Source organism: Pseudophryne corroboree, chromosome 3 (genome assembly GCF_028390025.1).
Source record: "Pseudophryne corroboree isolate aPseCor3 chromosome 3, aPseCor3.hap2, whole genome shotgun sequence".
In the NCBI taxonomy this organism is placed as follows: Eukaryota; Metazoa; Chordata; class Amphibia; order Anura; family Myobatrachidae; genus Pseudophryne; species Pseudophryne corroboree.
This window is the reverse complement of record NC_086446.1, coordinates 402,678,478-402,689,298: the sequence shown is the minus strand read 5'-3', so window position 1 is coordinate 402,689,298 and position 10,821 is coordinate 402,678,478. Positions and strand designations below refer to the sequence as shown.

At 44.1% G+C, this 10,821-nt stretch overlaps 1 protein-coding gene across 5 annotated transcripts in view; it reads right to left on the bottom strand.

Moving 5' to 3' along the window:
- Nucleotides 1-5,112: 5,112 nt before the first annotated feature.
- Nucleotides 5,113-10,821, bottom strand: part of LOC135055731 (glycogenin-2-like) — a 59,734-nt gene continuing 54,025 nt past the window's right edge. For 4 of the 5 annotated variants that reach the window (XM_063960125.1, XM_063960126.1, XM_063960124.1 and 1 more), the window contains exons 9-10: nt 6,597-6,710; nt 5,113-5,407 (exon numbers count right to left, since the gene is read on the bottom strand). In XM_063960125.1, coding sequence (XP_063816195.1) covers nt 5,246-5,407; nt 6,597-6,710 — 276 coding nt within the window. In that variant the 3' untranslated portion in view covers nt 5,113-5,245. The remainder of the gene's footprint in view (nt 5,408-6,596; nt 6,711-10,821) is intronic. The other variant, XM_063960128.1, reaches the window with a different exon arrangement.

The window sequence follows — 10,821 nt, the reverse complement described above, 5'->3', positions numbered from 1 at the left end:
GGGTATCAATATTTTTAGTCAGGGAATCCGACCAAGCCACCCCAGCTCTGCACATCCAGGCTGAGGCGATCGCTGGTCGCAGTATAACACCAGTATGTGTGTATATACTTTTTATGATATTTTTCCAGCCTCCTGTCAGCTGGCTCCTTGAGGACGGCCCTATCTATAGACGGTACCGCCACTTGTTCTGATAAGCGTGTGAGCGCCTTATCCACCCTAAGGGGTGTTTCCCAACGCGCCCTAACTTCTGGCGGGAAAGGGTATACCGCCCATATTTTCTATCGGGGGGAACCCACGCATCATCACACACTTCATTTAATTTATCTGATTCAGGAAAAACTACGGTAGTTTTTTCACATCCCACATAATACCCTCTTTTGTGGTACTTGTAGTATCAGAAATATGTAACACCTCCTTCATTGCCCTTAACGTGTGGCCCTAATAAGGAATACGTTTGTTTATTCACCGTCGACACTGGATTCAGTGTCCCTGTCTGTGTCTGTGTCGACCGACTAAAGTAAACGGGCGTTTTAAAACCCCTGACGGTGTTTTTGAGACGTCTGGACCGGTACTAATTGTTTGTCGGCCGTCTCATGTCGTCAACCGACCTTGGCGCGTGTTGACATTATCACGTAATTCCCTAAATAAGCCATCCATTCCGGTGTCGACTCCCTAGAGAGTGACATCACCATTACAGGCAATTGCTCCGCCTCCTCACCAACATCGTCCTCATACATGTCGACACACACGTACCGACACACAGCACACACACAGGGAATGCTCTGATAGAGGACAGGACCCACTAGCCCTTTGGAGAGACAGAGGGAGAGTTTGCCAGCACACACCAAAAACGCTATAATTATATAGGGACAACCTTATATAAGTGTTTTCCCTTATAGCATCTTTTTTATATATTTCTAACGCCAAATTAGTGCCCCCCCTCTCTGTTTTAACCCTGTTTCTGTAGTGCAGTGCAGGGGAGAGCCTGGGAGCCTTCCCTCCAGCCTTTCTGTGAGGGAAAATGGCGCTGTGTGCTGAGGAGATAGGCCCCGCCCCTTTTTCGGCGGCCTCGTCTCCCGCTCTTAACGGATTCTGGCAGGGGTTAAATATCTCCATATAGCCCCCGGAGGCTATATGTGAGGTATTTTTAGCCAAAAAAGGTTTTCATTTGCCTCCCAGGGCGCCCCCCTCCCAGCGCCCTGCACCCTCAGTGACTGCCGTGTGAAGTGTGCTGAGAGGAAAATGGCGCACAGCTGCAGTGCTGTGCGCTACCTTAAGAAGACTGAGGAGTCTTCTGCCGCCGATTCTGGACCTCTTCTCGTTTCAGCATCTGCAAGGGGGCCGGCGGCGAGGCTCCGGTGACCATCCAGGCTGTACCTGTGATCGTCCCTCTGGAGCTAATGTCCAGTAGCCAAGAAGCCAATCCATCCTGCACGCAGGTGAGTTCACTTCTTCTCCCCTAAGTCCCTCGTTGCAGTGATCCTGTTGCCAGCAGGACTCACTGTAAAATAAAAAACCTAAGCTAAACTTTTCTAAGCAGCTCTTTAGGAGAGCCACCTAGATTGCACCCTTCTCGGCCGGGCACAAAAATCTAACTGAGGCTTGGAGGAGGGTCATAGGGGGAGGAGCCAGTGCACACCACCTGATCCTAAAGCTTTACTTTTTGTGCCCTGTCTCCTGCGGAGCCGCTATTCCCCATGGTCCTTTCTGGAACCCCAGCATCCACTAGGACGATAGAGAAATGTATATTTTTTTCAACTCTCTTACAGTTGCAGAGTCTAGCACTGTTGTACAGCAATGTCGGAACTGCATACCTCACAATGTGCCAAAATAAAAATAAAACGGTCTTTGCTGGTACTAATGTGAGTGGGATGGGGCCATCTCCCCAGCACAAATAGACATATGCAAGGCACTGACACAGCGGGCCACCCATTACTACGGCACAGCACACCCCTGGTGGATACCTCACATCATTCAGTGTAGGCCACAACATGAAAGCAGCTTTGACTGCATGAGATAGCTGATTAATGGGTTGGAAGCACAGCCAGGTCTGCAGAGATAAGAACCCTGGAGCCCTAGGTGATGACTTTAGCAGTGGCGTGGGTTTACCATGATGGGCGGCGTGGCTGCGGTGTGATGGACCAACATGAGAATGTTAAATAGATAATACAGATGTCACTTTGTAGGCATGTGTCATTTATACTTAGAGCCAGTTACATCTCCCCTATAGTATTTTTAATAGGTAAATAAAGTTGAGCCAGCTCACCCAGAGATCTGTAATATCTGCAGAAATGCTGGTGCATGGTGCCTGGATAGGATGTGACATAATAGCTGGATAGCTAGCTAATAGCATAATAGCTGGAGCATGGAACAGCGGTAAATCTTAAAAAACCACAAAGAGATTAGATCAGAGGCGCAACTGTTGTCTTCTGTGAAGCTGTGGCCATGGGGCCTCACTACAATGATGATGAGTGGGTACCTCAGGCTGGTGGCAATGTGCCTGGGATATGAGATTTTCACTGGTGGCTGATCATATGCCCAGATATGGGAAGTATTACAAGTGGGAGGTGCTGTACCTGAGATCAGTGCCTGTCCCTGACCAACCCTCTAGACCAGTGGTTCCCAAACTTTTTAGAATTGCGGCGCCCTAGAGTATCAGAATTTTTTCCGCGGCACCCCTAGGCCAAAAGTTTCTTGTTGAGAAATTTAGAAAAATATTAAACTAAGTAAATTGTGTTTACATGTCATCCTTAGGTTTAATTGCGTGGTGAGGGACAGGATTTGCTTCTGTTTGTTCACATATTTTATGATTGGTAGCCACCAGCAGTGCCGTAACTAGGCATTTTAGCGATGTGTGCAAGAAACGGCATTGGCGGTAGCGGCTTCCGGGGGGAGCACGGGCGGGCGGCGGTGACTTAAGCAGTACGCAGGTGGCGCCGCCGTCAGCTGGACACAGGCGGCACCGCCTTCAGCTGTCTGGGCCAGCGGGTGTGATGCACGATGGTGCGCCCTCAGTGCATTTGCGCTGTGGGCAAGGCACCATCGGCACACACCTAGTTACGGCACTGGCCACCAGCACTGGTTTTGCCTATTACATTGACCATAAATAATTTCAATTGGTCCTGGACCACCAATCCAAGGCACCCCTGCAAGTATTCCAAGGCACCCCAGGGTGCCACGGCACACAGTTTGAGAACTAGTGCTCTAGACAAAAGATTGGGCATATTTATTGGATGGGGAAATGGACTGCGCTAATTTATTCAGTGCAAAACTGAAAGAAGAAAATACAGGAGTATTCAATGCCCATGTGCACATAAGCAATGATTCCTGTTACACAGCCCTTTCAGCAAGGGGATAGATGACATTCTGATTGGGAGGAGGGGGTTTATTGTAATGAAAAACATTCAATTTTATGTGATGTTTTATTCTAAGTCAACAAATTGTGAGAAAAAGTATTAATGGGAACTTAACCTCACCTAATAGCAAACAGCCTCCTAAAACTTGAAGAAAAAAAAAATAACAGTTAAAACCAGGTTAGCGAGGGAAGAAGATCTGCCAAATTTTCTGAATATATATTACTAAACGTATCCCTTTAGGTGGAATTGAATTTCCAAAATAAATGCATATTATGATGCTTTAGGTGAGAGGTATATGCCTCTAGACATCTGAAAGTGGTAAGTAAGTAATAAATACAGAGTTCCGTGCATATTCATCCAGGTCAGTGACAGAGTGTAGTGAGGCACGGCCCAGAAATATGGAAACATTCACTGAACACCTTCTGAATTAGTTTTGTTTTTGTGACATCAAAGCAAGATAAAGGCGGTACTATTCACCCTCCTCGGCATCATTTACTTATATTATGTATTGTATTCTTCTGTTTTAAATTCCAGTTTAAATACCAGTGATAGGACTATTAATGGATGTGCCATAAATGTACGATATTGATATAATTTTTTATTTATTTATATTTTACTGCCCCCCTGTACTGTATTGCTTAGCTGTATATTGTAAAATAAAATGTTTCTTACATTTACTATCTGTAAATGAAAACTCGGGGTTTGATATGCAAATTATCATCAAATAATTTCAGACAGTTACATTTGTTTTTCTTTCATGTATGCTGTATTATGTGATATTATTTGTAACTGTTCTCAAATAAAGTTCATGTTGTGTCAAGTTTTTGTACTCACCTTTACCCAGTTATTACTGACAATTGTAGTTTTCTCTTAAATCTAAGCAGATGGCTCTTGCTGTGCTAATTATTAGATTCTGAACATTGCATCTTGATTCTGCCACTAGTGAACCGTGAATTGTTCTGCTAGTCACAATGGAGATTTCTGTACTTCCCATCATTCCAAATAGGCTACAACTCTGATCCAGCAACAGTAAAAACTACAAAATGTGACTCCGCTTTTATGTTACTATCAAATTATCACCAAATTCACATGCGCCACTTGCAATGTTTTTGAATTTGTCTTAAAGCAGTAAATATTTATTGAAAGATCTAAGAGGGGAATTCAATTGTTCTGGGCGTCTAATTTTCCTGTCTAGACTTTTTAGAGTCCCAAACAATTGGCACTATTCAATTGTTGTTTGGACGCATGCATATCGCACGCGTCAAGCCCAAACAGACTGGGTTTAGCTGTCTAAAACAGCTAAACCCATCTAAATCCCTGTGCCCAATGTGCCGAATTTGCACATATTTTTCTCGCACCTCAGGAGGCTACTAGAAAAAAATGTGACCTCCACGGCTGTTGGGCGCCTGAATGGCAGAACAATTGAATTGCTGCCGTCGTGCGGCATCTAGTGGTGGCCCCAAATAAAACAACTGAATTGGCTCCTAAGAGAGAATGTTTTCCTTTCCAAAAGAGCTTTCATTGGTGGAATCTTAATTTACTTTTTCCCTGTCAATTTACAAGTACTTGCTGCCATCTTTAACACAAGCAGTTGCCAAATAGCTTCTCCGTCAAATTAACCATTATTTTTTGTATGCGGTGGAAGATTAGTCCACTAGCACATGAATGTGAACCTCCAACCATGTGTTGGGGAGTACAAAATTCATGGACAGAATCTCCCACAATTCTTTGTAATATTATTAATAACAATCCAGCATGACAATTTACATTTTTATTCCAATTTAATTGGAAAAAATCTCAAAAATCAAAACAAAATATTGCCACAGCACAATAAATAAAGAAAAAAAGTTATGCTGCACAGCACCCACGCAGATCTAATGGAAAACAAATCACTGTAAAAACCGATCTAGCTTCTTTTGGATGTTATCAAAGCAATATTTTCCCATGTAATCAATATGTCCTTCTTCCCACTTTCTGCGTTCGTCCTCAGTTCTCAATGCTTCTTCAGCCTCATGGATAGACAACTCAGAAGCAGATTGGGCGAGATGGCTCTGAAGAATAGAAAAAACAAATTACTCAATCAGAATTAGAATGGGATGAGGTACCACCTAACGTTGGTTCTAAAGGTACCATAATCAATGAGGAGTTCCGTGACCATATGAAGGCTCAAGGCCGTAGGGGACTTTTACTATCTATAAGAATTTACAGTAGGATAGTATACTGCAGTGGGTGCCCACAAAACAACTGAATTCGCCCCCAATATGCCATAAATACATAGGACTATGCTTTATGTGTGCTGAGTGCTAGAAAGTAAATATAAAACTGCTGTCCTTATGTTTATCTTCAGATAGATGCTTTTCTGTGGGAAACAGATTGTGTACATACATCAGTAGCCACAAAAAGCCCAACACTACATAACTGGAATGCTTTTTCAATCAATTTTGTACAGCATATAAATATAGTTCTAAGGTTTCCTACATGTGAGCTCATTTTGTCATAGTATCCATCCCTATTGTTCTTTTTATTGTGCCTATTTATTGTGCATTTCCAAGTTTCATTGTGTTAGAATTGTTTGTCTTGTCTCCCCCCACCCGTTATACCTTGTACACCCACCTTTTTTTAAAAAAATTCTGCACCCCTTGTTTATATTTTGCACATATAATGAAAATGTAATATTGGAAAAGAAAATAGATCTAGGGTAACAAAGCGGCGACAGAAAGCAATTTACTTATCAGATAAAATGCAGCCATGCAACGCTAAACAATAACACCAAGAATAAAACTAATTTATAGACTTTACCACCAATGTAAAAAAAAAACCTTTTCTTGTAAAGGTAATTTGTAATCTAAGGTACGTACCATGCATTTTCATTTTGTTCTTCTTATGCCAATAATAACAAAAATTTTTGTATTTTGTGGTGTTATTGTGTATATGAAATATCACAATGGAAACAAATAGTTTGATTACATGAAAAAAAAAATTCAATTCAGAGCCCGATTACTGAGATGCATTTCAATTGTTATTTTTAATCAAATGTAATTGGTGATTTTTATTCGGATGCAATTTGTTATGTTTATGCAAATGTAATTAAGAAAGTGATACATGACCAAGTAAATTTAAAAGATCTATCTATAGATTATATATATATATATATATATATATATATATATATATATATATATATATATATATATAGTGGAGGAGAAGCACATGACAAAGAAAAATAGCCAGCGGTAATACCATATGTTCGGAGTCTTGAGTTACAGGCTGAGGGTTGAGTTGGTTGGGGAATAGGAGGTCTTGACCTTGTAGATTGTCATCAAGTGTACGTTGCTTAGAACTACTATCGGGTAGCTATAAAGACAGCAGGTAGATACATCACCCTTTTTCTAAAACCTCTCTTTAGGCTGGCGTCAGGCGGGCACTTTATGGGAAACGTCCCACAAGTGTTTCAGAATCCTGCAATTTTTATAAGCCACAAACGTTTTAAATAAAGGTTACACTGATAGGTGCTTGCTCAGGATAGCATGGGAGTTATTGGGGAACTGTGTCTTTGGTATGCGTAGAATTCGTATCTGCTCTCCTGTGCAAGGAACTGGGCATTTATAGTGCCTGCAATATGCAGGTAAAGGAAAGCAAAATGTATGTGTTACACAGATGCTGGGCGCAGGCGGCGCCCGTCTGACACCACCTTTACATTTTTAAAGCGTGAGAGCCTTTTTTCTCATTTGTAAAATTTTTACTGTAGGTAGAAATTATCCATAAAATAAGAATTTACTTACCGATAATTCTATTTCTCGGAGTCCGTAGTGGATGCTGGGGTTCCTGAAAGGACCATGGGGAATAGCGGCTCCGCAGGAGACAGGGCACAAAAAGTAAAGCTTTAGGATCAGGTGGTGTGCACTGGCTCCTCCCCCTATGACCCTCCTCCAAGCCTCAGTTAGGTACTGTGCCCGGACGAGCGTACACAATAAGGAAGGATTTATGAATCCCGGGTAAGACTCATACCAGCCACACCAATCACACTGTACAACCTGTGATCTGAACCCAGTTAACAGTATGATAACAGCGGAGCCTCTGAAAAGATGGCTCACAACAATAATAACCCGATTTTTGTAACTATGTACAAGTAATGCAGATAATCCGCACTTGGGATGGGCGCCCAGCATCCACTACGGACTCCGAGAAATAGAATTATCGGTAAGTAAATTCTTATTTTCTCTATCGTCCTAGTGGATGCTGGGGTTCCTGAAAGGACCATGGGGATTATACCAAAGCTCCCAAACGGGCGGGAGAGTGCGGATGACTCTGCAGCACCGAATGAGAGAACTCCAGGTCCTCCTTAGCCAGGGTATCAAATTTGTAGGATTTTACAAACGTGTTTGCCCCTGATTAAATAGCCGCTCGGCAAAGTTGTAAAGCCGAGACCCCTCGGGCAGCCGCCCAAGATGAGCCCACCTTCCTTGTGGAATGGGCATTTACATATTTTGGCTGTGGCAGGCCTGCCACAGAATGTGCAAGCTGAATTGTATTACACATCCAACTAGCAAAAGTCTGCTTAAAAGCAAGAGCACCCAGTTTGTTGGGTGCATACAGGATAACAGCAAGTCAGTTCTCCTGACTTCAGCCGTCCTGGAACCTATATTTTCAGGGCCCTGACCACATCTAGCAACTTGGAGTCCTCCAAGTCCCTAGTAGGCGCAAGACACCACAATAAGCTGGTTCAGGTTAAACACTGACACCACCTTAGGGAGAGAACTGGGGACGAGTCCGCAGCTCTGCCCTGTCCGAATGGACAAACAGATATGGGCTTTTTTGAGAAAAAAAACACCAATTTGACACTCGCCTGGTCCAGGCCAGGTCCAAGAGCATGTTCACTTTTCATGTGAGATGCTTCAAATCCACAGATTTGACTGGTTTTAAACCAATGTGTTTTGAGGAATCCCAGAACTACGTTGAGATCCCACAGTGCCACTGGAGGCACAAAATGGGGTTGTATATGCAATACTCCCTTGACAAACTTCTGGACTTCAGGAACTGAAGCCAATTCTTTCTGGAAGAAAAAACGACAGGGCCGAAATTTGAACCTTAATGGACCCCAATTTGAGGCCCATAGACACTCCTGTTTGCAAGAAATGCAGGAATCGACCGAGTTGAGATTTCTTCGTGGAGCCTTCCTGGCCTCACACCACGCAACATATTTTCGCCACATGTGGTGATAATGTTGTGCGGTCACCTCCTTTCTGGCTTTGACCAGGGTAGGAATGACCTCTTCCTGAATGCCTTTTCCCTTAGGATCCGGCGTTCCACCGCCATGCCGTCAAACGCAGCTGCGGTAAGTCTTGGAACAGACAAGGTACTTGCTGAAACAAGTCCCTTCTTAGCGGCAGAGGCCATAAGTCCTCTGTGAGCATCTCTTGAAGTTCCGGGTACCAAGTCCTTCTTGGCCAATCCGGAGCCATGAGTATAGTTCTTACTCCTCTACGTCTTATAATTCTCAGTACCTTAGGTATGAAAAGCAGAGGATGGAACACATACACCGACTGGTACACCCACGGTGTTACCAGAAAAGTCCACAGCTATTGCCTGAGGGTCTCTTAACCTGGCGCAATACCTGTCCCGTTTTTTGTTCAGACGGGACGCCATCATGTCCACCTTTGGTAATTCCCAACGGTTTACAATTATGTGGAAAACTTCCCCATGAAGTTCCCACTCTGCCGGGTGGAGGACGTGCCTACTGAGGAAGTCTGCTTCTCAGTTTCCATTCCCGGAATGAAAAACTGCTGACAGTGCTATCACATGATTTTCCGCCCAGCGAAAAGTCCTTGCAGTTTTTGCCACTGCCCTCCTGCTTCTTGTGCCGCCCTGTCTATTTACGTGGGCGACTGCCGTGATGTTCTATCCCACTGGATCAATACCGGCTGACCTTGAAGCAGAGGTCTTGCTAAGCTTAGAGCATTATAAATTTACCCTTAGCTATATTTATGTGGAGAAAAATCTCCAGACTTGATCACACTCCCTGGAAATTTTTTCCTTGTGTGACTGCTCCCCAGCCTCTCGGGCTGGCCTCCGTGGTCACCAACATCCAAAACTGAATGCCGAATCTGCGGCCCTCTAGAAGATGAGCACTCTGTAACCACCACCGGAGAGACACCCTTGTCCTTGGATATAGGGTTATCCGCTGATGCATCTGAAGATGCGATCCGGACCATTTGTCCAGCAGATCCCACTGAAAAGTTCTTGCATGAAATCTGCCGACTGGAATTGCTTCGAAGGAAGTCACCATTTTTTTTACCATGGCCCTTGTGCAATGATGCACTGATTTTAGGAGGTTCCTGACTAGCTCGGATAACTCCCTGGCTTTCCCTCACGGGAGAAACACCTTTTTCTGGACTGTGTCCAGAATCATCCCTAAGCACAGGAGACTTGTTGTCGGGATCAGCTGCGATTTTGGAATCTTTAGAATCCACCCCTGCTGTTGTAACAGTATCCGAGATAGTGCTACTCCGACCTCCAACTGTTCCCTGGACTTTGCCCTTATCAGGAGATCGTCCAAGTAAGGGATAATTAAGACGCCTTTTCTTCGAAGAAGAACCATCATTTCGGCCATTACCTTGGTAAAGACCCGGGGTGCCGTAGACAATCCAAACGGCAGCGTCTGAAACTGATAGTGACAGTTTTATACCACGAACCTGAGGTACCCTTAGTGATAAGGGCAAATTTGGGACATGGAGGTAAGCATCCCTGATGTCTCGGGACACCAGATAGTCCCCTTCTTCCCGGTTCGTTATCACTGCTCTGAGTGACTCCATCTTGATTTGAACCTTTGTAAGTGTTCAAATTTTTTTAGATTTAGAATAGGTCTCACCTAGCCTTCTGGCGTGTGGAATAATACCCCTTTTCTTGTTGTAGGAGGGGTAATTTTAATTATCACCTGCTGGGAATACAGCTCGTGAATTTTTTCCCATACTGCCTCCTTGTCGGAGGGAGACCTTGGTAAAGCAGCCTTCAGGAGCCTGCGCAGGGGAAACGTCTCGACATTCCAAACTGTACCCCTGGAATACTACTTGTAGGATCCAGGGGTCCTATACGGTCTCAGCGTCATGCTGAGAGCTTGTCAGAAGCGGTGGAACGCTTCTGTTCCTGGGAATGGGCTGCCTGCTGCAGTCTTCTTCCCTTTCCTCTATCCCTGGGCAGATATGACTCTTATAGGGACGAAAGGACTGAAGCTGAAAAGACGGTGTCTTTTTCTGCAGAGATGTGACTTAGGGTAAAAACGGTGGATTTTCCAGCAGTTGCCGTGGCCACCAGGTCCGATGGACCGACCCCAAATAACTCCTCTTCCTTTATACGGCAATACACCTTTGTGCCGTTTGGAATCTGCATCACCTGACCACTGTCGTGTCCATAAACATCTTCTGGCAGATATGGACATCGCACTTACTCTTGATGCCAGAGTGCAAAT